Below are 26,073 nucleotides of genomic sequence, written 5' to 3'. Positions count from 1 at the left end.
ATCTGAAGAAGTGTGCATGCACACAAAAGCTCATACCAAAATATAAACTTAGTTGGTCTTTAAGGTGCTACTGAAGGAATTTTTTTATTTCCCATATTCCCAGTCAACATGACCAATGATCAGGGATGATGGGAGTTCTAGTCCGGCAACATTGGAAAGGCGCCATGTTGGCTTAGCTTTCCATTGAATCCCAAAACTCAGGCCTGCAATATGAGTGAAGTAATAGAAGATGGATTACCTCTGAGAATATGCAGAGGTCCCAACCCTCACCACCGAAAGATGGACCTGCCAAGTCAGAAGATGGCATTCCATAGCCCAGCCTGTCTTGACCTGGTGGCTACAACTTCCCTCAGCCACAGCCAACAATGGCCACCAAATTAACCAGGAAGGAAGAGTTTGCAAGTCTATTTTTAAAAACTCTTTGACTCTGTTAACAGGCAGTGCAGCAACAGGAGGCTGCAGTACGGTGGTGCAAAATCACGTTTTATCACACCCACTTCTATGGGTCGATGGTCGCAATGTGGAAAGTTTAAAAGCATGGATCCATACAAGCATGGAAGGAAAGCAGAATGTTTGATGCAGGAAACCAGCTGATAGAGCCTTCCACAAGCTGTGCCCGCCAGATCTTTTTGACCACGGTTCCCATACTCATGTTGGCTGGGCTTAGGGGAGAACAGTAGGTGGGAGAAGGCCAAGCGAGCTGATAATAACTCACCTTTGGTGTCCTCGGCTTGTGTCTCACCAGCGGAGAGAGATTTCATTCTGGTTGATCTGCCCCATGATTTCATTGTATTTGGAAGTGACGGCGTTGGCCCTCCTGGTCAGCTGGGTGAGGACGCGGTGCAAGCCAGACACGTGGTAATGGAAAAGATCTTCCAGATCAGCCTTCTCCTTGCTCTCCTCTTCCTTGAGGCTGGGATTCTGGAAGTCAAGATGTGCTAAGCCACACTCTGCCCTCCCCTTGATGGATTTCAGCAGAGTGTAATCTTCATACAGGTCTCTCTCGCTGCTGGAGTCTCCGTTGCTCGAGTTGCTCTCAAATGTTTCAGCCTGGTCTTCCAAGGAGACCCCGAGGAGGAGGCTGGGAAACATAACCGTTTGCTCCATCTTGCGGACGGCAGAGACGTATCCTTCCATGGCGATGGATCGAGGGGGGGTTCTCCGGATCTGAAGTTTGCTTCTTTTTCAGAGTCCCAATCCGTCCTGTGCAGGGAAGGTTAGCTGGGTGGGCCGTGTTAGGTTTCAGCCTTGCTGGTGGCAATTTATAGAGCAATCTTGGTCACTTTCAGAAAGCCTGAGTGGGGATAGTTCCATGCCAGCTCTAGACCCTCCTTTCCCAGTGAGCCAATCCCAGCTTCCCGTGAATTGCAAGATTTAGGCAGTGACCCGTCTGTGGCTTGCAATGTGATTTTATTTACAGTCTGGATTCTTTCCCAGATTCTTTCCCAAACCCTTTTGCCTCTATCAGCTACTTGCCACCAGGGTCCTTTAACAGATAATTAAACAGTCAGTCTGTGCACACTTCAAAATGGATGCTGTGTTTACTAAGACCCAGCATGGGTTTTTCAAAAACAAGTCATGCCAGACAAATCTCACTTCTTTCTTTGATAGAGCTACAGGGGGGGCGGGCGCAGTCGGCATAATATATCTTGATTTCAGCAGGGTCTCCCATTATATTCTTCCGGAGAAATGGGTAAATTATGGGTTGGATGAGGTAACTTTTAGGTGGATTTGTAGCTTGTTGACTAACCGAACCCAAAGGGTACTTATTAATGGTTCCTTATCATCCTGGAAATACGTGACCAGTGGGGTTCTGTACTGTGCCAATTGTTGTTCAACCTCTTTTTAAATGTCTTGGACAAAGGAACAAATTTGCAGATGACACCAAAATGGGAGGGGTAGCTGATCCTGCAGAAGACAGACTCAGGGTTCAAGATGACCTTAACGGATTGGAGAATTGGGCCAAAACTAACAAAATGAATTTCTATAGGGACAAATGTAAGGCAGGAATAAGCAACAATACAGGGGTTTCACCAGATTAACCATTCCCTCAGTGCCCAGATGGCTCCCCTCATGTATTTTCTCTAAAATATTTAGCATCACCGATTTAGGAAGGACCATCTGTCTCTCTGGGGTTTCCCAATCATCTCCTTTCTTTTCCCACCCCTCCTTTTCCATATATTCCTTTTCCTTTTGAGTAAATACTAAATTTTTCAGGTCCCGCGGATCTATCACCGGAACCTGTAGGACACATTGCCTAATTACTTCGTCTCTGGGCTCTCCCTCAGCTGCTTCTCGCGCCCTGAGGTCTGCCCATGCATTTCCCTGCTCCTCTGGACTATGTCCTTTGGTATGAGCTAAAATATGTACAATCCCTACTTTCCGTGGTCCCATTAGAGATTCTAGCAACCGTTCTAACAAGGCTATGTGCTCAATCTGTTTCCCATCCGCCTTAATAAAGCCTCTCTCCCTCCATGTCCTGCCAAAAGTATGAACCACTCCCCACGCGTATCTTGAATCTGTCCATATGGTTACATCCAATCCTTTCGCTAATTCTAGGGCGCGAGTCAATGCCATCACTTCACATTTTTGAGCTGACCAAGTGTTGGGGAGCGCCCCGCTTTCTATAGTCTCCCCATCTCCCCTTACCACTGCATATCCTGACCTCCTTTTACCTTCCTTGACGTAGCTGGACCCATCCACAAACCACCTTTCTCCTTCCTTTAACGGCACTTCACTTACTTTTGCCATCAATTCTATATTTCTCAGACAGTCATGCTCATCTGGGTCCCATTCCTTCCTTTCTCCCCTGAGAAATTCCGCGGGATTCAAATTCCTGTCTGTTCCGATAGTGATATCTGAGCCTGTTCTCAAAATTCCCTCATATTGTACCAGACGTCTATCCGTCATCCAGGTCGGGGCGGCTCCCGTCATGACCGCCCCGATCTGGTGAGGGCTGTGTACAATCAAGGCTCCCCCAAAAGTCAGTTTTCTGCTCTCTAGTACTAGTTCGGCTGCTGCTGCTACTGCTTGTATGCACGCTGGCCACCCTCTAACCACTGGTTCTAATGTTGTACTCAAATAAGCCACCGGCTGGTATCTTCCTCCCCTTTTCTGAGCCAGCACCCCCACTGCCGTTTGAGATGCCACTGTCACATATAGATGGAAGGGTTGTTGTAAATTGGGCAGGGCCAATGCCGGACTGGCGATTAGGGTCCTCTTAATTTCTTCCCATCTTTCCCTGTCTCCTTCATCCCACAATACTTCCTCTTCCTTCCCAATCAGCTTTTTATTCAAGAATTGGGTTAATTTTGAATATTGGTCTATCCATAATCTGCAATATCCCAGCAATCCCAACATTCTTCGCACATCAGTCCTAGTTCTCGGGGGTTTCAATTCCATAATACCTCTTACCCTATCTGGATCCAGTTGTCTGGTTCCCCCATCCAATATGTGCCCTAAATATTTGACTCTCCTTTCAGTGAACTGCAACTTTTCCCTGGATACCTTGACTCCCAGATCGCCCAGCCAATTCAACAATCGAATGGAATCCAATTTAACCTCCTTTTCTTTTTCCCCAACCAATAATAAATCATCAACATATGACAAGATTTTATTGGGTTTGGTGGGCCTAAATTCCTTCAGCCTTTCCCCCAATGCCTGTCCAAACAACAGGGGACTCTCAGTGTATCCCTGGGGCAAGACTGTCCATCTATATTGTCTCTTTTGACCAGTCTCCACATCCTCCCACTCGAAAGCAAACAGATCTCGACTCCCTTCATCCAGTGGACATGCCCAAAAGGCGTCTTTTAAATCGATGACTGTGTACCAGCGAGTGGAGGGAGGTATCCTACTTAACAGGGTGTAAGGATCCGGCACTGTGGGAAATCGGGGTATGACTATCCCGTTGATATTCCTCAAATCTTCCACCATCCTAAATTTGCCGTCTTTCTTTTGAACTGCCAGGATCGGGGAGTTAAAAGGTGACATTGTGGGCTCTAGGAGCCCCTGACTCAAAAGGGCGTTTACTACTGGTTGCAGACCTATCCTTCCTGCTCTCTTCATAGGATATTGTGGGGTCCAGAGATGGGTAATTCCGGGCTTGACCATAATTTTTATAGGTTCCATATCTATTCTTCCCATAGTTTTCCCATCCACCCACACTTTGGGGTTAATCTGTTCTTCAGTCTCTGTTTGGAGCACATACATTGGTGTCCCTTGTTCTTCATCCATTAATCTAAATCCCAGGGGAACCATTAGATCCCTTCCCAGTAAATTTACCCCTGATTCTGGTATAAACAAAAGGGAGCTTTCAACCCCCCATTCTCCTCGGGTGATTCTGCTTGGTTCTAACTGCTGTACTTCAGTTGGTTTCCCACTTACTCCCACAACCTTAATCGTTTTGGATGTTTTACGTACTCCCGGTATATTTACACAGACTGAAGATCGGGCTGCCCCAGAATCCACCAGAAACACAATAGGTTTCTGGGAGGGACCCACAAATAGATTCACCAATGGCTCATTCCGGGTCCCGGGGCCTGAGCCGGAGAGTCCCTATTCATCATACAAACTGTACAATTCAGCCCCCACTTCCCCCATTGTCCTGGTGGTCTGTGGCTGTTCCTGTTTCTGTCTAGGCACATCAGGTATTTGCTCCCGTGGTGTCCTACAATCTCTAGCAAAATGACCTATCCTCTGGCACCGGTAGCACATTATTCCTCCAGGCCTGGGTCCCCCTCCCCTAGTTGGGCCATAGGAGCCTCTCCCTCTATATCCTCCTCTGCCCCGATATCCTCCTGTAATCTTCTGTTCCTTATTTTCTGTCCGTTCCTCTGACTTCTTCTCCCCTTCCCCCGCTTTTTGTATGGCTGCTACCATCATCTGACACTTCTGCTTTTGTTTCACAACATTCCTGTTTACAAAAACCTGCTGCGCAGTTCTCACTAGTTCACTAATTGTGGCATCTTGCCAATCCATCTTTTGCAGCTTCTTCTGAATATCCGGCCAAGCCTTGGTAACAAACTGCATTTTCAGTAAGTTATCAAAGGCTGGCGAATCTGGTCCTACTCCAGAATATTTGGTCAAATGTTCCCTGATTCTTTGTACAAAATCTCCAGGTGACTCTTCTTTGGTCTGATTTACCTCAAACGCCTTAGTGAGATTCCTGCTTTGTGGCACCGCAGTCTTAATTCCTTCTATAATCATTTCTTTTAAATCGCTCATGTGTGTCCTGTGATCATTATTGTTAGGGTTCCAATTGGGATCCGCCAATGGATATTTCACATCAGATGCTACTGGGTGGGCGGGCTGCAGTGCCTGTTGCCGGGTTTCCCAGTATGCCATTGCTGCCCTTCTAATCATAGCCCTTTCCTCTGGGGTGAAGAGGTGCCCCAGAATGTACATTAATTCAGTGTAGGTATATAGGTGAGGTCCCATCCACATTTGTAGCAAGCTTGCTACTTCTTGACTATTTTCATGTAATTTTGGTAGAGTTTGCTTAAGTTCCCTCAATTCCGAGGGTTTGATGGGACTCACTACATATACCATCACTGGATTCCCTGCTGCAGTCAGTCCACCCGGGGTCTCTCGAAGTGGGAACGACTGTATGGATGACTGACTATCAGGCTGGTTGTCAGGTCCAAAATTACAAGCCATTCGAGGGGTGGGGGGGGCTGAGTGGAAGATTAATCACATCCTTCTTCAGTTGGTCTATTCTTTTCCACATACGGGGATGAAGGGGGGCCGCTGGGGTGGAGGTATGAAAGGGAGGTGCGGTCGGTTTAGACGTCCCCAGGGAATATTCTGGGGGCTCATCATCCATTCCCAGACTAATTAGTGCCAAATCTGGGTTCATTAATGACCCTGCCCCTCCTTCCTGTGCCTGGTGGTTGTCTGGTTGGTTGGGAATCCTTTGTGTACTGGCCGGTACCGACACCATCTCATCCTCCGACTCTTCCTTTTTCTCCTTTAGGGGAAATTGTTTTAAAGGAGGAGGATCTGGGCCAAAAAAGGTTATATGGGACCATAATTCGATGTATGGTTTTTCCCTATCCTTCTTAGACCTAATCAAATAGTACTTCAGCTGTTTTATCCAATATGGATCTGTTTCTCCATTGGAGTTCCAATTAAATTCCCCTCCTGGCCCTATAGGGTATTCTGGCCATATTATCCGGCAGAGATTTATCATAGTTGCCTTAGATAGTCCCTGGCTGTATGGCTTGATTTCCTTTTCATCCCACTGTAACAGTACTTGTCCCAACGGGCTATTGGGGTCAATGGGATCCTTGTCCCTTGTCCCTGACGTTCTTCTACACGTACTCTGTGCCTTCCCCATAGCAAAATGTCTCTCAATCACTCACACAAACGCATGGAATCGCCTGGCCGTTCCCCTCGCGGGAAGACGGAACCGCAAGCTAATCCTCTCGCCGGGTCCCGGGCCCCGGTCCACACTCACGCGTCCGTTTGGAACCTCTCTTTCACACAGAGACTTCACACATACACGACCCTCCTTCTCCCAAGTCTTTCCCTTCTCAGGAAATCACACAATACTCACCCCTTTCAGTCCAGTGCCTCCTTCTCGGTGACTGGTGAACTGGCAGGCGTCCCTGCAGGGCAAGGCAGTCCCTGACTGCAACGGTCCCTGACCGCTTCTTTTCTCTTACTTCCCTTAGACACACTTAAATCGGTTCTCCGTCGTTCAGCCCTCGGGATCTGTCACCACGGGGTCCGGACAGTGGGTCTCTCCGAAAAGAACGGAGTGCCGGCCGACCCTCTTCCGAGATTCCCGCCGCGCAGACCGTCGAGGGCCCCACGTTGGGCGCCAAAATTGTGAGAAGTCACTTACGTGGACTTGCAATCAGACAAGGAGGCACCGAAGTAAGTCTTACCACTTCCTCTTTATTGTAACGCGTTTGCAAAGGCGGGCTCCACGACCTGAGTGGCGAAGAGCCAAGAGCAATGTACAGGCATAAGCTTATATCCATCCCTACTGCTGCCGCCCCTCCTTTAGAGGCTTGGCTTACAATCTACCTGAGTAAGACACATTTCTATACATTAACCAATCTACGCTCGCTATTTTAAAGTTTAACCTTATTAGGAAGCAGGGGCTATACTTCCTTATCTCTACCCTAACTTAGCTGACATAGCACCCTCTAACTTTAGCTGACGTGGCACCCTCTATTCTAACTTAGCTGACAGGCATCCTGTCCTAGCATCCTGTCCTATTCTAACTTAGCTGACAGGCATCCTGTCCTATTCTAACTTAGCTGACAGGCATCCTGTCCTATTCTACTGAGTTCGAGACACATCCTGTTTTATCACTCACTCTCACACTTAGCATGAGTCAACAGTGTGATGCAGCAGCAAAAAGAGCTGATGCTATTCTAGGCTGCATCAAGAGGTCTAGTGTCCTGATCAAGGGAAGTAACAGTCCCACTCTATTCTGCCTTGGTCAGACCACAGCTGGAATCCTGTGTCCAATTCTGGTCACCACAGTTTAAGAAGGATGTTGACAAGCTGGAAGGTGTGCAGAGGAGGGCGACCAAGATGATCAAGGATTTGGAAACTAAGCTTTATGAGGAACGGTTGAAGGAGCTGTGTATGTTTAGCCTGGAAAAAGAGGAGACTGAGAGGAGATATGACAGCCTTCTTCAAATATCCAAAAAGCTGTCACATGGAAGATGGAGCAAGCTTGTTTTCTCCTACTCCAGAGGACGGGACTCGAACCAATGAATTAAAGTTACAAGAATGGAGAGTCCACTAAACATCAGGGGGAACTTTCTGGTGGTAAGAGCTGGACTAGATGACCCTCAAGATCCCTTGCAGCTCTACAATTCTGTGATTCTATTAGGGCTTTTGAGGGCTCAGATTGTCTTTTGACTGACCAATAATCAGAGAGAGGCAGAGAAATCTAAATTAAGCTATCATCTGGGCTTTTGCTGAATGGAAATTTCCTAACAACTTTGGCAAGGCACTTTCCTGGCCTGCAGAAAGCACAGGGACGGTGCCAGGAGAATGATTGCATAATTTGGGCTCCGTTTGTGATAGCTGGTTCATGCTACCATTTTGTGGGGGTCATGAGAAGTAGAGATTTTGTGGAAAAAGATGTTTGGCAACGGCTTAAGTCTGGAAATCCAGCTCCCCTCTGAACACTGATACATGGTCAGGGTCAGGGCAAGGGTTGGAAGATGCAATGGAAGATGCCTTAGCCCCAGATCAAGCTACGTGTTCATCTAGTCTGGTTCCATCTATTCTTACTGGCACGTCCATGGCCTCCTCAGGGCCTGGGGCAGAGGTCACCTGCAACATCTTGCCCCTCCCCGAAGATGCCATGGAAATCAGCAGCAGAAAGAAACACCTATATGCAACCTGAGTATAGGATGGAGGACCTCACAGCAGCACAAAACAGCTTCCTGGTTTTTGAACCCCTCGTGAATGTCTTCTGCTGAGTGCTTCGTGGATTTCACCTGCGTGTAATGCAGTCATACCTCGGGTTAAGTACGCTTCAGGTTGAGTACTTTCAGTTTAAGTACTCCGCGGACCCATCTGGAACGGATTAATCCACTTTCCATTACTTTCAATGGGAAGGTTCGCTTCAGGTTAAGTACGCTTCAGGTTAACTACGGACTTCCAGAACCAATTAAGTACTTAACCTGAGGTACCACTGTATTCATACAGTTCTTGGCCACTGTCCGAGTCAGCTTCAAATGTGCCGTCTGGCTCTTCCGAAGGCACTCCATCTTCTGCACGGCAGAGAAGGAACCTCCCATAGCTAGGAGGCGAGATTTTCCCTGGGTCTACAGCTTACAGGTTTCTTGAGGTGCCAAATGCAATTCAAGATGGGCTGTAAGCGGTGAGAGTAGTTAAATCTTCCATTCTTATTGAGGACAATGCATGCAGCAAGACTGGATGGAAGATAGATTTTGGAATGGCACACAAAGGTTGAACAGGTTAAATCCGGGCGAGGGATTTGGGACATAATATCCAACTCTCATCTTGGGAGAGGTTATGGAAAACAGATATTAGGGCTTCCGATTCGTCGCGCTGGTGAAGTTGGACGCAGGGACTTCGTGCTCTGAAGTCCCTGGCTTCGTGGAGGGGGGGGAAGTCCGCAGAGCGAGCGGACTCCCCGAAAAAACACCGAGTAGAGAGTCTCGGTGACATAGTGCCCAGCTGTTTGTTCCGAACGCGAATCCTCTGCTGCCCGAGAGCTCAGTAGAGCAATCGAGAGCCAGCGGAGTGGAGTCGCGGGAGCCATTTTTGGGTTTCATCTTACCTCCTTGAAGTGAAGCTCCGAGTCCTCAGCCTGCAAGCGGCGGATTCTTCCAAGGCAATAAAAGGCAATAAAAGGCAATAAAAGAAGGCAATAAAAGACTTCTTCAAAGTAAGTTAAATCTCTATTCGGATCTTAAAAAATTTAAATTTGAAGATAGGAAGAGATTCTAAAGTAACGGAAGCCGATCTCTTCCAAATGGACAATCGGGAGGCGCATTAAATATTCCCAAGCCGAAAAGGGAAAACTTCTTTCAAGATTGCGGACCCGAGAGAAAGAAAGACTTTTCCAAACCTCCCCAGCCCCCCCGGTGTCGTTGCCCCTTGAGGTTCAGCAGCAACAAGGGGGAGGACGTTTTGACAGCTATCAAAAGCTGTCAAATTGTTAAAGGGCTAAGAAAGACGATTTTATTCCTGTGAATTGGAAAAATTGATTCAAAAGGTTTTAAAAGGATTTAAGCGGACTGTAAATTTGAAATCTGATGAGGTTAAAGACAAAGGATAAGAACAGCCAAGATGGAGCCGAAAACGTTGTAGAGAGGAATTTTCCAGTACCCTTCTGCCCTTATCTCTGGTCTGCCTGTGCTCAAGTGAGCTATGAAAACAAAATTCTCTCGAGCTTTCCAGGAAGCTGTGCTGGGTTATCTACAAACATGGGAAGATATCTACAAGGAAAGGCAATGTTTCAATCCAACAGAAAAGGAGAATGAGGTGCAAGAGCAAGATTTAGAGGACAATTTTGATTATGAGATTGTGTGTGAGGAGCAACAATTTGAGGACAATTTGGAGACTGATTCAGACTATAAAAAATATGTGTTGGATGATGAAAAACAAAGATCAGAACAAAGAGATGAGGCCGACAAGGAGAAGCAAAGTGAAGAGAAGATTGATGGAAGTGAAAATCCTGGAGAGACTGAAATGTTGAATGGTGTTAGTGAAGGGAGGGAAAGGCAGAAAGAGGGAGGAGCAGAGGTCTGGAAGTGGATGTGGGAAAGAATTGGTGTGGGGTAAAATTTTTAGTTTAAGGTACTGTTTTTGGTCTATGAATAACGGTGTCGGAATCTTGGCCTGTTAAAAGGATATGCTGATCCAATTGGGAGGAGGGACATTGGGGGGGGGAGAGATTTTTATAGTTTAAGGTTAAGAGCTTTCTGGAGGGAGTAAAAAGAATGGCTGAGGAAATATGCTTAGAGTCTGTTTTTGAATAATTTTGGTGATCAGGTGTTTGGGTGGAAAACTGCCTGTCTCCCCCTTCTTACTCTTGGTACCCAGTGGCAGGGGGTGCCTTGAGGGGAGAGGGAAGGGTGGAGGGAAACCCAGACACAAAAATGGAACCTTTTGACTGCTGGACTCCTCGGGCTACCCCAGTGGCAGGGGGGGGGGCTCAGAGGGGGACAGCATGAAGAAGGAGGAGGATTGTGTTAATATTATAAGAATAAGATTCTGAATTGGATTAGAAAACCCGCCATAACTATGTAAAGAGGTTGGGAAATCCAGGAGGAGGAGAGTCGTGGAAGCCACTAATATTTTTCTTTTTTCCTTTTTTTTTCCTTCCCTTTTTTCCCCCTTCTCATATTTTTGCTTTTTTTCCTCTCTCTCTCTCCTTTTTTCTTTGTTTTTCTTTTTTCCAGTACAGTGAAGAAATAGCTGGGGGATAAGCCAATCCCCAGAGATCCTCCGCCTTTGTCCTCTCAGTGGCAGGGGGGGGATGAGGGGGGAGGAAGGAGGGGGGGAGGTCAAACCCAGCTTAAAATGGACCCCTTTGTTCCCCAATACCCATGGGGCTCACTGGTGGCAGAGGTGGGCTGGTGGGTGGAGGGAAAATGAAGGGATAGAGTTTATGTTGTATACTTTGTATGTGTTTTTTTTTTCTAAAAATTAATAAAAATTATTTTTTTTAAAAAAAGGAAAACAGATATTAAATTCTCGGCATGCTGTACGTTGAAAGAAAATTACATGAAAATTATGTACTGTTGGTACTTGTCAGGGGTCATTTACCTTTTTAAGTTAGCAAAAATGTACAAGACAGGTACAAATATCTGCTGGAAATGTAAAGAGAAAAAGGCACCTTTTATCCTATGTGGTGGGTGTGTAAGGTAATAAAAGCAGTCTGGGAAAAAATATATAATGAATTGAAAAAAAGTTTAAAATAACTTTTATTTTAAAAAAACCCAAGGCATTTCTATTAGCAATTGTAGGTGCTGAAATTCCAAGGGAGCAGAAAAGACTGCATAGATGCTGTTAGCCCAGAGATTGAAAGAAGATAAAGTCCTTACCAGAGAAGAATGGCAGATCATGTTCATAGAATCATAGAGTTGGAAGAGACCACAAGGGCCATCCAGTCCAACCCCCTGCCAAGCAGGAAACACCATCAAAGCATTCCTGACATATGCCTGTCAAGCCTCTGCTTAAAGACCTCCAAAGAAGGAGACTCCACCACACTCCTTGGCAGCAAATTCCACTGCCGAACAGCTCTTACTGTCAGGAAGTTCTTCCTAATTTTTAGGTGGAATCTTCTTTCTTGTAGTTTGAATCCATTGCTCCGTGTCCGCTTCTCTGGAGCAGCAGAAAACAACCTTTCTCCCTCCTCTACATGACATCCTTTTATATATTTGAACATGGCTATCATATCACCCCTTAACCTTCTCTTCTCCAGGCTAAACATACCCAGCTCCCTAAGCCGTTCCTCATAAGGCATCGTTTCCAGGCCTTTGACCATTTTGGTTGCCCTCTTCTGGACACGTTCCAGCTTGTCAGTATCCTTCTTGAACTGTGGTGCCCAGAACTGGACACAGTACTCCAGGTGAGGTCTGACCAGAGCAGAATACAGTGGTACTATTACTTCCCTTGATCTTGATGCTATACTCCTATTGATGCAGCCCAGAATTGCATTGGCTTTTTTAGCTGCTCCATCATCATGTTGATGGATGATGTTGATGGATTATGGCAAAATTGATTGGGAAGCTCAGATTCCAGGAAGACAAAAACTTTAATAAGGAATGGGGGGGGGAATTATAATTTACCTGGAAGACCACTGTAAGCAGCTGAAAACACTCGCAGGACTGCAATAACACTTGTAATGTAATGAAAACTATAATGGAGTTACAAAAAACTTGGTTTATTGGGGAAAGATGCAGCAGAAAAGGGGTAACAACAGAACCTACGGAGGGGAAGATGGGAAGTCCAGAGATTCGGAGGAATCTTTTAACTGTGGATTTGATGTGGTATGATTACAATCTTAGATTTGTAGAACCAAATAAAAATTATTTTCAAAAAAGAAAAGAAGACTGGATGGAGCTCAGTCACCCGACGAGTGATCAGGACGGGTTCGGTGCCAAGAAAAAAAAAGACACTGCTCTAGCACCGTTTTAGGCAATCGTAACCTTTATCCTTGAACATATGAGGCAACTGCTTCCTTTCTTGGCAGCTAACAATGTGGCTTTATTTACAAATCTCCCCAAAATGGAACTGAACTGTGCCTACTGCTTTGACCCTGGGACTCAGCAAGGCCACACTGGGACTCAGCAAGGCCACACGATTTTGCAAATGCTCGATAATAGACAAGAGCTGTGCTGGGCGTTAGGATGAGCGCTGACGAAATATTCTGCCACTTTGGAGCAAGACCCATCTCCAGAGATGGAGAAATTTGTCTCGACAAGTGAAAAGTTGCATGGAGCCCATTTCTTTTGACCCATTCCTTTTGGCCCAAGCCTTCTGCCAGAACACGAAGTGTTCAGCTGTGTCTGCAGTTCTTCATCGCCAACAGACCACAGGGCAGTGGAAGAGATCTGATGCAAGGCGAGGAAAATAAGGTGAAGGGAGATTTCATCTCTGCAGGGTTTTTGTTCCTAAAGCTGAAAGAGACCAAGCAATTCCTGCGTTCATAATGGGAGAACTAGAGGGTTCCTTCTTCCTGTAGCTGGGCCCGTTATTATTATTATTATTATTATTATTATTATTATTATTATTATTATTATCCCACCCTTCCTCCTGAAGGAAACAAGGCGGCAAACATTTCAATAATAAGGATCAATTTAAGAAGGATATTGACAAGCTGGAACGAGTGCAGAGGAGGCCAACCAAGATGATCAAGGGTCTGGAAACAATGTCTGATGAGGAACGGTTGAGGGAGCTGGGCAGGTTTTGTCTGGAAAAGAGGAGAGTTAGAGGACGTCCGCTCACCTTCTGTGGTGGGCGGTGTCACTGTTGTGACGTGGGGTTTGTGATTTCAGCTCTCTTGACAAAACATGCTGGAGACAGTTCTCTAGTAACAGCTCTTTATTAAAGTGAACAAGACTGAAGACTGAGGAGAGGAAAGCTACATTTATAGGGACAGGGGACTAGCTAGGAAGGGATACATTTTGGAGGGAACAATATCAAGCAATCACAGTGCTGCCTTTTGGAGGGAACCAATAAGACAGAGGATCCAAATACAGCAGCTTAAATGAACCAATAGTAGCTGTACCCTCTGGAACCACAAGGCAGTTACTTTATCCTAATGCAAATACAGACAATAATAATCCTATATAATAATGTCCATGTTGTCCCTGCGTCCAGATGTCCCGTGTGTCCCTGGGGTACTGCGCATGTCCCCCAGAGACACAGGGATTGGACGGAGGGACAACCAGGGACACAGGGATTGGACCCGCGCTCTCGGGACACAGGGAACAGCCAACTGCCGCTCCGCCAACCGCCGCTCCGAAGCCCAGTCTCATGCTGGAGGTGCGCGGTGAGGCGGCGGGGGAGAGAAGCGCTCCCCCCCCCGGCAGCCTTGCCGCACACCTCCGGCATGGGACGGCGCTTCCTCGGGGAACCCGAGGAAGCCGAAGCGGCAGCGGGCGCGGAGGGAGGCCCGCTTTGGCTTGGCAGCGGCGGGAAGAAGGGGAGGAATTCCTCCCCTTTTTCCCGCCACCGCCAAGCCAGTCCCGGAGCCGAATTGCGGCGCGGCAGGGTTTTTCGCTGTTTGCCTCCCCCAGGGGAAGGCAAACGGCGAAAAGCCCCCGCTGCGGACTGGCTTGGCGGTGGCGGGAACATCCCGCCACCGCCAAGCCAGTCCCGGAGCCGAATTGCGGCGCGGCGGGGTTTTTCGCTGTTTGCCTCCCCCAGGGGAAGGCAAACGGCGAAAACCCCCCGCTGCGGACTGGCTTGGCGGTGGCGGGAAGACCCGCCACCGCCAAGCCAGTCCCGGAGCCGATTTGCGGCGCGGCGGGGTTTTTCGCCGTTTGCCTCCCCCAGGGGAAGGCAAACGGCGAAAAACCCCCGCTGCGGACTGGCTTGGTGGTGGCGGGAAGACCCGCCACCGCCAAGCCAGTCCCGGCAGGCCGCTTCCTCTAGCGCCCGTTTTTAAACGGGCTAAAATCCACTAGTACAGATATAAAATCCTTTGACTCAATACACAACACCCCTCCCCCCCTAGTGAGCACAGCAGACGTAATCCCTCAGGTACTGTGGGGTCCTACAACTTCTACCTGATCTCCTGACAACAGGTGTTGCAGGTTCTGGATTGGGTGTTACCTGTGGTGGAGGGGCTGCTATAGGGGTTTCATCAGGAACAGATGGAGTCCCAGACATCTCAGGGTCCCCGACCTGTACCTCGTCATCCTGAGGACTAGCAGACCCTGGTTCATTTGCTGAAGCCCCTGGTGACTGCACCTCTGGGCCATCTTCACTCTGGTCTCGCAGCTGTGCGTCATTAGCCAGGGATGAATTATCTGACTCCTCCCTGCTGAGCGCCCGGCGCCTCAGCTGATCTATATGTCTCTTCCAAACTTGCCCATTTTCCAAGGTCACATAATAGGACACAGGTCCACTAGCCCGGGTGATCACACCGGCCACCCACCGCGGACCTCGTGAATAGTTCCTCACCCAGACCAGATCTTCAGGGGCGAGATACCTTGTTGTGTCAGTCTCAGCCTGGGGGGTTGCTCTTGAATTACGGTTTGGCATTTTATCTGGGTGGACATAATCCAGCACCGTTACCAGTCTTCTACCTAAGAGCAGCTCGGCTGGCGACTTGCCCGTCGCAGTACACGGCGTCGCATGCTGCAAAAATAACATTCGCGCAATGCGAGCCGACCAGTTACCCTCCATTAAGCGCGCAATGGATTCTTTGGCTGTTCTTACCATGCGCTCAGCCTGCCCATTGGAGGATGGGTGAAAGGGCGCGGATGTGACCCCTCTTATGAAGTTATCAGCCAAGAATGCCCTGAATTCTTGGGATACAAAAGCTGCCCCATTATCTGATACAATGGTCTCAGGTAACCCGTGGGTAGCAAACAGCTGCCTCAACACCTTGATTACGGCAGCTGATGCCATGCTAGGGACCATCGCCACTTCTAACCATTTGGAATATGCATCAACGATAACCAAAAAGACCTTCCCTTGGAATGGCCCCGCAAAATCTATGTGCAGCCGGCTCCAGGGAGTCCTGGACTGCTCCCACCAGTGGACTGGTGCTCTGGCCACTTCTGGCCGCACCTCTTGGCATGCCTTGCATGTTCGTACCCATTGTTCTATGTTCTGGTCCATTCCAGGCCACCACACATAACATCGGGCTAGCGACTTCATCCTGACCATTCCCGGGTGTCCCATGTGAAGCGTCTCAAGAACCCTGTTTCTCAGTGGTGCTGGGATGATCACCCTATCTCCCCATAGGAGACAACCCTTATGCATGGACAATTCGTGCTGCCTTGTCGCATAAGGCCTGAATTTTTCTTCATGCGGACCACCTGGCCACCCCCTCCCCACCCAAGTGAGCACACGGGAGAGAACAGCATCTTTCCTCGTTTTCTCAGCTATATCCGTAGCTGTTACAGGAGCCCCCGGAAGTGTTTCTAGCATCATAATGTGCTCCGCCGGAGCAGGATCCTCATTGCTCCCGCCAGGAAGGGGCAAGCGACTCAGCGCATCAGCATGGCACAATTGTTTCCCCGGCACATGGGTCAAGGTGTACTGGAACCCATTCAGGAATATTGACCAACGCAACATTCTGGGGGAGAGAATTTGTGGCGTTTGTTTGTTTGGGTTGAACAACCCTAACAGTGGTTTGTGGTCCGTTTCAATGGAGAATTGGCGACCGTACAAATAATCATAGAACCTTTTGATTCCGGACACAATAGCCAGTGCCTCTTTATCAATTTGAGCATAGTTGCGCTCCGTGGGCGACAACGTACGGGAATAGAAAGAGATGGGCTTTTCCGACCCATCCGGTTCCCTATGACTCAGCACAGCCCCCAGACCGTATTGAGAGGCATCACATGCCAGGACCAGCGGCTTTGACTCATCATAATGAGCAAGGACGCTCCTGCTACTCAGCATTCCTCGCAAGGAGTCAAAAGCCTTCTGCTGCTCCCGCCCCCATCGCCACACATTCTTTTTCTGCAATAGTCTATGTAATGGTTCAGCTACCGAAGCTTTCTGGGGTAAGAACGAATGATAAAAGTTAATAAGTCCCAGGAATGACTGCAACTCCGTCTTGTTCTGTGGTCGTGGTGCCTCGATGATGGCCTTAATCTTAGCATCTGTGGGGTGGATGCCTGATGCATCAATTTTAAACCCCAAGAAATCCACCGTTGGCACCCCAAAACTGCATTTTTCCTTTTTCAGTTGCAACCCCACCTCCTTGAACTTGAGCAACACTGCACGGACACGCGCAACCAGTTCCTGTGGGTCTTTTCCAGCAATCAAAACGTCATCAAAAAATGGCAAGACCCCCGGCAGACCTCTTAACAGGCGTTCCATGAGCCCTTGAAAAATCCCTGGGGCCACACAAACTCCGAACTGTAATCTGTTAACTCTGAACGCCCCTTTATGTGTGACAATAGTCTGTGCTTCCGCTGATTGTGGGGTTACTGGCAGCTGTTGGTAAGCTTGTGCCAGGTCAATTTTGGCGAACACCTTGCCCCCAGCCAGTTTAGCCAACAGATGTGATACAACTGGAATGGGGTATGAGTTTCCCCTGAGTGCCTTATTGATAGTACATTTGTAATCTGCACATATCCTGACTTCCCCATTTGCTTTAAGGGGCGTGACGATTGGAGTCTCCCACTTAGCAGAGTCCACGGGTGAGAGAACTCCCTGCTTGACCAATTTATCCAGCTCTGCCTCGATCTTGGGTTGCAGTGCAAATGGCACTCGCCTTGGTTTGAGTCGGATTGGAGCCACCCCGGGGTCCAACTCGAAGTCAACTGGGGGCCCTTTATAACAACCCAGTTTTCCATTAAAGAGACCAGCAAATTCCTTGCATAATACCTCGCTCATCTCAGGGCAGGTTTGGATTGAATTAAGCCCTGAGATACTCAGTCCCAGGGCAGGGAACCAGTCAGTGCCCAGGAGACTGGGGCGACTGCCCTTCGCAATCACCAGTTTGAGTACAGCCTGTTTGTCCCGGAACTGTACTCTCACGGCACACATTCCCATAACATGGATGCGGCCTGCTGAGTACGACTGCAAGGTTGCCGGAAAGGGCTCCAGAGGGGGCAACTTACCCCTGGGAAAAAATGTCTTCGCGGTCTGGTCTGACACGATGGTGAATGCAGATCCGGAGTCCACCTCCATGTCGCACTGCTGACCCTCAATCTTCACCTTGACGTGTGCCTTGCCTTGCGCTGGAAACTGCACGGCCCTCCCATTGATCTCCGTTACGTAGTGGCAGTCCTTTAGAAAACGAGTTGCTGTGGGCGGTCTGCGATGCTCCAGTCTAGGTGCTCCTGTCGCTCCCGACGCCGCCGATCTACAGACCCTGGCGATGTGACCCGTCTTTCCGCACGTCCGGCAGATAGCATCCCTGAAACGACAACTCTTCCTTTCATGGTTTCCGCCACAACCTGGGCAACTGCCTCGGCGATCTCTGTGCACTGTGCAGGCCTGACGCACCGACTCAACCCCACGGACTGGGCTCTGGCTTGGAGTAGCCTCTAGCTCGTCCATGGCATGCGCAACTTCTATCTGTGGCTTAGTGGCCTTGCGACTGGCATCAAGCTCCTCTCTTTCATAATTCTCCGTGGCGGTGGCCTCCTTCAAGGCTGAAGCAAGGGTAACCTCTTCTTTAGCCACGATGCGTCTTCTGGCTTTCTTGCTGCTCAGACCACCAATAAACCGATCCAGGAGAGTCTCTTCCAGATTTTGGAAGCCGCAGTGCTGAGCGAGCTTCCGGAGTTCAGCCAGAAATGCGGATACAGACTCCCCAGCATGCTGCTGCCTCTTATGGAACTCCATCCGCCGGGCCATCTTGGTCTCAGTAGGCGCCAAGTGGCTTGTTAGGCAGGCAAGAATATCTTGGAGAGATGTCTCACTCAGCTTCGCTGGAGCAAGTAATGCCTTGGCTAGCTTGAAGGTCTCGGGCCCACAGTAGCTCAGGAATGTGGCCCTTCTTTTGCTGGCATCGGTGATCCCTTGAGCCACTGCGAAGAACTCGAAGCGTTCGACGTAGTCTTCCCAGGTGTGGGGCTCTGATGGCTGGAAGGGCTCCAATACCCTTGGACTCTCCATTGTCCTAGCGGGCAGGGTCGTCTTCTCAGCTGGCCAGTGAGTCTTGTTCTCAGCTGCAATCCGGACTCTGAGGCAGGGTTGTGTTTAACCGCTCCTCAGCATTCCGGATCCCACCTTCGTCGCCAGTTGTTGTGACGTGGGGTTTGTGATTTCAGCTCTCTTGACAAAACATGCTGGAGACAGTTCTCTAGTAACAGCTCTTTATTAAAGTGAACAAGACTGAAGACTGAGGAGAGGAAAGCTACATTTATAGGGACAGGGGACTAGCTAGGAAGGGATACATTTTGGAGGGAACAATATCAAGCAATCACAGTGCTGCCTTTTGGAGGGAACCAATAAGACAGAGGATCCAAATACAGCAGCTTAAATGAACCAATAGTAGCTGTACCCTCTGGAACCACAAGGCAGTTACTTTATCCTAATGCAAATACAGACAATAATAATACAGATATAAAATCCTTTGACTCAATACACAACAGTCACGTCCAGGCCTCGGGCCACGCAAGTGATCCAGCGAATGGCAGCTAGGCTTGCCCGGCTGCCGGCTCTTGGCCAACGCCAGCAGATCGTGAATGGTATTTCCTCTGATGGAGGGCCCAACCAGCCAATGGGGATGCTTGGGCCAACTCCCAGGGGTTGTTAAATTGTGGCCTGCCCGGTAGTCTTCCCTTGTCTTTTGCCAGATCTCCCACCTACCCACCCTGAATTCTATTGCTTTTACTAGTGTTTTGACCTTTCTATGGACTAAATCAGCCGCCGTACAGTCACACCTCATGTTACGTTCGCTGCGGGTTACATCTTTTCAAGCTACGGATGCGCCGAACGTGGAAGACCCGGAATGGGGTACTTCCGGGCTTGGTGTGCGCATGCGCAGAAGCACTAAATCGTGCTTTGCGCATGCGGAGAAGTGCCGAATTGCGTCATGCGTGTGCACAGACACGGCGCTTCAGGATGCGGCCTTTTCATGTCACGAACGGGCCTCCGGAATGGATCCCGTTCGCAACCAAAGGTACCACTGTATTTGGGGCCAGGCAGGAAGTTTTCCATTTGGCAAATTGGCACTGGCCATCTGGCTTTCACCTAACCCTCTGCAATCCAGCCAGTCCGTGACATCTTGTCAACCACCCCAGGCAGCACAATGCTGTTCCTTGCTGCAATAAATGGACACAGTTTCCCTTCTGGAGTTGGCTGCCTCGACTACCTGCCACCAGAGACAAGTATCATCCCACTGGTCATTACAGGCAAGGTGCTCTTTGGCCAGATAGCTATTGACTTCCCTATCCTCCATTAATTTCTCTAACTCCCTATTAAAACCACCATAAGGCAGTGTAGTCCTTAATTCCTTATCATGTCTATTCAGTGGTACCTCGGTTTAAGTACACAAATGGTTCCGGAAGTCTGTACATAACCTGAAGCGTACTTAACCTGAAGTGAACTTTCCCATTGAAAGTAATGAAAAGTGGACTAATTCGTTCCAGAAGGGTCCGCGGAGTACTCAGCCTGAAGTGTACTTAACCCGAGGTATGACTGTAATTGGTTCTGGAAGTCCGTACTTAACCTGAAGTGAACTTTCCCATTGAAAGTAATGGAAAGTGGATTAATCCGTTCCAGATGGGTCCGCGGAGTACTTAAACTGAAAGTACTCAAACCGAAGCGTACTTAAACCGAGGTGTGACTGTATTTGACGCCGGAATCTGCTGCCAATCCATTCACTGGGCAACCCTGAATTCCAGTTCCCAAAAGGCAGGTGTTTGTCTGATGTAAGAAATGCAGCAAAGATCCCCGAACCTTTCCCAAACCCTGTGCGTTCCCTTTAACAGTTGGTGTTTGGTTGGGCGATGATCATCCAGCAAACACATGCTCACTCAGTCTCAGTCTGGGGCAGGTGGCACAAACCCATTGCCCAAGTTATCACCCCACTTGTCAGCCCAGGCAATGCCCTGTTTGGCTAGACAGCCATGTGTGTACCTGGCCTGCCATGAACTGCTCAGGAGACGCATCCCAGAACAGAGAACATCCCTTTCTCTCTCTCTCTCATTTGTCTGTTGAAAGACAACATCACTGCTCAAAGACTGTTTTGATGCAGCCAAGCATCCAAAACTATTTACATTGTATTCTGGGTCTATGCCTGTCTGGTTGGGTATTTTTTTAAAGTTATGCTGCTGACCATTGAGAGGCAGCTGACTAGAACTGATCATGCACACTCCAGCATTGTAAATAAACCCACAAAAGTTCCTTCAGTAGCGCCTTAAAGACCAACTAAGTTTTTATTTTGGTATGAGCTTTCGTGTGCATGCACACTTCATCAGGTATCCGATGAAGTGTGCATGCACACGAAAGCTCATACCAAAATAAAAACTTAGTTGGTCTTTAAGGTGCTACTGAAGGAACTTTTTTATTTTGCTTCAACTCCGACCAACACGGCTACTTACCTGTACCCACAAAAGTTGAAATGCTCAGCAGCAGAGCATTGGCGATGCATGCAGAAAGTCCCATTTTCAGTCCCCACCACCTCCAGGTAGGGAGGAAAGAGTTTCCTTGCTTGAAACTCTTTTTAAAAAAATTATTTAGTTTTTCAGTTTAAAGTTTTACAGTCAATTATCAACAGCCAACATCAAAACAAGATTCCAAAGAATCTCCTGAACTTCCCTCTTCCCCTTTGTGGATCCTTTTGTTAACCATTTCCTCCTGCATCTTTTGTAATAATACAGTGCTTTTCCATCTCCATTATATCCAAACTTCAAAATAATAATAATAATAATAATAATAATAATAATAATAATAATAATAATAATTTATTATATACCCCGCCCATCTGGCCATTAAAATACATTAAAATATCACAGACAAAAAACTTCCCTAAACAGGGCTGCCTTTAGGTATTTTCTAAATGTCAGGTACAGTAGTTGTATATCTCTCTGACCTCTGATGGGAGGGCGTTCCACAGGGCGGGTGCCACTACCGAGAAGGCCCTCTGCCTGGTTCCCTGTAGCTTTGCTTCTCGCAGTGAGGAACCGCCAGAAGGCCCTCGGAGCTGGACCTCAGTGTCCGGGCAGAATGATGGGGGTGGAGACGCTCCTTCAGGTATACAGGACCGAGGCCGTTTAGGGCTTTAAAGGTCAGCACCAACACTTTGAATTGTGCTACCAGTCGAAACAAAATAAGAAAATTCCTTCCAGTAGCACCTTAGAGACCAACTAAGTTTGTCATAGGTATGAGCTTTCGTGTGCACGCACACTTCTTCAGATACACTGAAGCAGAAGTCCCCAGACCCGGTGTATATATAGTCAGGTGGGGGGGGGGGAGGTATTACTCAGAAGGGTGGAGGGAGTGGGTGATTCACAGACTAATAGCTGGTGATGACCGTTAACAACTGCAAATGGTCTAAAAAGCAAGGGGTGTGAATTCCTTCCAGCTCTATCATGTATAATGAGATAAGAATCCAGTGTCTTTATTCAATCCAGGTCTCTCCGTGGTAATAAGTTGCAGTTCAGCAACTTCTCTTTCCAGTCTATTTCTGTGCTACCAGTATTATTCCAATCCTACTAATGATTTTTAGCTGCCTACAATGGTTTCCCCATTCCTTATTAAAAATTGAGTCTTCCTGATTTCTAATTCTTCTGGTCAATTTTGCCATTTCAGCATAGTCCATCAACTTAATCTACCATTCTTCCCTGGCACGGTCTTTGTCTTCTTTCCATCTCTGGGCTATTAATATCCGAGCAGCTGTGGTCACATACATAAATAGTCTTTTCTGCTCCTTTGCGATTTCGGCACCTAAAATTCCTAAAAGAAAGGCTTGGGGGGGGTTAATAGAAAAGGTTATTTTAAACTTTTTTTGCAATTCATTATACAGTGGTGCCTTGCTAGACGAATTTAATTCGTTCCACAGGTCAATTCTTATAACGAAAAATTCGTCTAGCGAATCCCATAGGAATGCATTGAATTTTTATTTTATTTTATTTTTGCCCATAGGAACGCATTAATTGAATTTCAATGCATTCCTATGGGAAACCACGATTCGCTAGACGAATTTTTCATAAAGCGAAAATTTCGTCTTACAGGGCGTTCGTTAAGCGAGGCACCACTGTATATCATTTCCCTTTTTTTTACTGCCTTACATGTCCATCACATTTGCATTTCCAGCAAATATTACGAGGAGTTAAGTACAAACGTAGTTTTCATATAGTTTTCTTTCAACGTGTAACATGCTGTGAATTTCAAATCCCAGTTCCATAACTTCTCCCATGCTGTAAGTTTTACAGTGGTACCTTGGTTCTCAAACACCTTGGTTCCCAAACACCAAAAACCCAGAAGTAAGTGTTTCAGTTTTCAAACATTTTTCGGAAGCCAAACGTCCAATGTGCCTGTCAGCTATTGTTTCCAGGGCGCCTGCACCAAACAGAAGGCTCACCTTGGTTTTTCGAACATTTTGGAAGTCAAACGGACTTCCGTAATGGATTAAGTTTGCCACTTTTGCCATTTATTTTCGCATTTTTGTTTTTGAGGCTTTTTCGGTTAATTTGTTTTTGTGACTGTGTGGAACCCAGTTCAGCTACCGACTGATTGATTGTGTGACTGCGTAAATGGATAAAAGCCCCCCCATCCAAACAATGACTATCATTAGTGCAGGTAAGAAAAAAATATTTTAATTTTTATCATCTACAATACTGACTTATTTATTTTATAGTACAGTACATATTTAATGGATCAACTGTCTCATTAGAGAGTAAAATTCCGGTTAAATTGCTGTTTTAGGGGTTGTTTTTTAAAGTCTGGAATGGATTAATCCGTTTTGCATTACTTTCTATGGGAAAGCGCACCTCAGTTTTGGAACGCTTTGGTTTTTGAATGGACTTCTGGAATGGATTAAGTTTGAGAACCAAGGTGCCACTGTATATTATACTCAAGCTCTCTCGCCCAATGAACCTGCTTGAAACTCTTGAGACCCCTTGCCGTCAGCTTGAAAGCACTTGCCGTGGGAGCTAGATGGACCAATTCTTTTACTCTCTATAAGTTAGCTTCCTACATTCCTAAGCAGTTTGCTAGTAAATATTACTTCCATCTGGCATCTTCATCTTGTTGCAGGTGGCAAGACAGACCTCTGCCCAAGTCCCTGAAATTAGAAGTATAAACAGAGAGGAGACGGGGCTAGAGACTCGTGCTCAGCCCCTCAGACGGGATGTAGATTTCCAGACTTAGGCTGCTTGCTAAACATCTTTTTCTGGCTCTGGGGTCCTGCAAGATCTCTGCTTCACGTGCCCAGCAGCAAGATGGTGGCGGGAACCAGCTATCACAAACTGAGTGCAAATTATGCAATGCCATCCAAGGCAGTCTTTCTGTGGTTTCCCAGCAGTGTAGCTTGCCAAAAGCTGTTTAATTTAGTACCAGTCTTGGTGATTACTTAATTTAGGTCTCTCTCTCTCTTTCATTATGGGGGCGGGGGGAGACGACGTGAACCCGCAAGCATCCAACTTTATGCCAAGTAGCTGATAGGGGCAAAAGGGTTTGGGAAAGAATCTGGGAAAGAATCCAGACTGTAAATAAAATCACATTGCAAGCCACAGACGGGTGACACTGCCTAAATCTTGCAATTCACGGGAAGCTGGGATTGGCTCACTGGGAAAGGAGGGTCTAGAGCTGGCATGGAACTATCCCACTCAGGCTTTCTGAAAGTGACCAAGATTGCTCTATAAATTGCCACCAGCAAGGCTGAAACCTAACACGGCCCACCCAGCTAACCTTCCCTGCACAGCACGGATTGGGACTCTGAAAAAGAAGCAAACTTCAGATCCGGAGAACCCCCCTCGATCCATCGCCATGGAAGGATACGTCTCTGCCGTCCGCAAGATGGAGCAAACGGTTATGTTTCCCAGCCTCCTCCTCGGGGTCTCCTTGGAAGACCAGTCTGAAACATTTGAGAGCAACTCGAGCAACGGAGACTCCAGCAGCGAGAGAGACCTGTATGAAGATTACACTCTGCTGAAATCAATCAAGGGGAGGGCAGAGGGTGGCTTAGCACACCTTGACTTCCAGAATCCCAGCCTCAAGGAAGAGGAGAGCAAGGAGAAGGCTGATCTGGAAGATCTTTTCCATTACCACGTGTCTGGCTTGCACCGCGTCCTCACCCAGCTGACCAGGAGGGCCAACGCCGTCACTTCCAAATACAATGAAATCATGGGGCAGATCAACCAGAACGAAATCTCTCTCCGCTGGTGAGACACAAGCCGAGGACACCAAAGGTGAGTTATCAGCTCGCTTGGCCTTCTCCCACCTACTGTTCTCCCTTAAGCCCAGCCAACATGACTATGGGAACCGTGGTCAAAAAGATCTGGCAGGCACAGCTTGTGGAAGGCTCTATCAGCTGGTTTCCTGCATCAAACATTCTGCTTTCCTTCCATGCTTTATGCATCCATGCTTTTAAACTTTCCACATTGCGACCATCGACCCATAGAAGTGGGTGTGATAAAACGTGGTTTTGCACCACCGTACTGCAGCTTCCTGTTGCTGCACTGCCCATTAACAGAGTCAAAGAGCTTTTAAAAATAGACTTGCAAACTCTTCCTTCCTTCCTGGTTAATCTGGTGGCCATTGTTGGCTGTGGCTGAGGGAAGTTGTAGCCACCAGGTCAAGACAGGCTGGGCTATGGAATGCCATCTTCTGACTTGGCAGGTCCATCTTTCAGTGGTGAGGGTTGGGACCTCTGCATATTCTCAGAGGTAATCCATCTTCTATTACTTTGCTCATATTGCAGGCCTGAGTTTTTGGATTCAATGGAAAGCTAAGCCAACATGTTGCCGGACTAGAACTCCCATCATCCCTGACCATTGGTCATGTGGACTGGGAATATGGGAGTTGTAGTACCCCAAGAACATCAGGAGAACCCCATATTGGCTACCAATAAAGTGCTAGGGTCGGGGCACAGTTACCCTTGGTTTAAATTAAGCCACAAAACACCTTGTTAACACCTTTTTCTATTCTCCATTTTCCAGGACAACCTGCATTTCTGAACCTGCACATGTGTACAGCTTGGGTCCTCTGTCTGAGGCTGTGCAAAGGAGGCTCTTAATGGACAATTTAGAGACCTTGACTGCAGCATCCACCCCAAAGCATGGACTTTACTTGAATAAATCAAGCACTGATATTTGTGAACGTAATTGCTATCTATATTATATTTGTGAACAAAACAGCTATCTGTACGGTATTTATGTATATCTATAAACTCCATGGCAAATGTATGCCTTAGGATTCCATTGCTTTCTGATGTTTAAATATTTGCTTTTAGTTCAGACTAATAAAGCACTTTGCATTGTT

General features: G+C 47.5%; 2 protein-coding genes across 2 annotated transcripts in view; one reads left to right on the top strand and one right to left on the bottom strand.

The window, feature by feature from the left end:
• LOC118085241 (mid1-interacting protein 1-B-like) overlaps positions 1-22,398 on the bottom strand; it is a 24,386-nt gene extending 1,988 nt beyond the window's left edge. Inside the window, exons 1-2 of the mRNA XM_088668436.1 lie at positions 21,192-22,398; positions 716-13,417 (exon numbers count right to left, since the gene is read on the bottom strand). Of these exons, the coding sequence (XP_088524562.1) occupies positions 739-1,137 (399 nt within the window). The 5' untranslated portion in view covers positions 1,138-13,417; positions 21,192-22,398 and the 3' untranslated portion in view covers positions 716-738. The remainder of the gene's footprint in view (positions 1-715; positions 13,418-21,191) is intronic.
• On the top strand, positions 22,398-26,073 carry LOC118085787 (mid1-interacting protein 1-B). The gene is made up of 2 exons (XM_035116804.2): positions 22,398-25,001; positions 25,752-26,073. Exon 1 carries the CDS (start codon positions 24,580-24,582, stop codon positions 24,976-24,978), a length of 399 nt encoding a protein of 132 aa, XP_034972695.1. The 5' UTR covers positions 22,398-24,579; the 3' UTR covers positions 24,979-25,001; positions 25,752-26,073.

This window comes from Zootoca vivipara, chromosome 4 (assembly GCF_965207765.1).
Source record: "Zootoca vivipara chromosome 4, rZooViv2.hap1.1, whole genome shotgun sequence".
Lineage (NCBI taxonomy): Eukaryota > Metazoa > Chordata > Lepidosauria > Squamata > Lacertidae > Zootoca > Zootoca vivipara.
The sequence above is the reverse complement of the archived record's forward strand: the minus strand, read 5'-3'. Positions and strand labels throughout refer to the sequence as shown.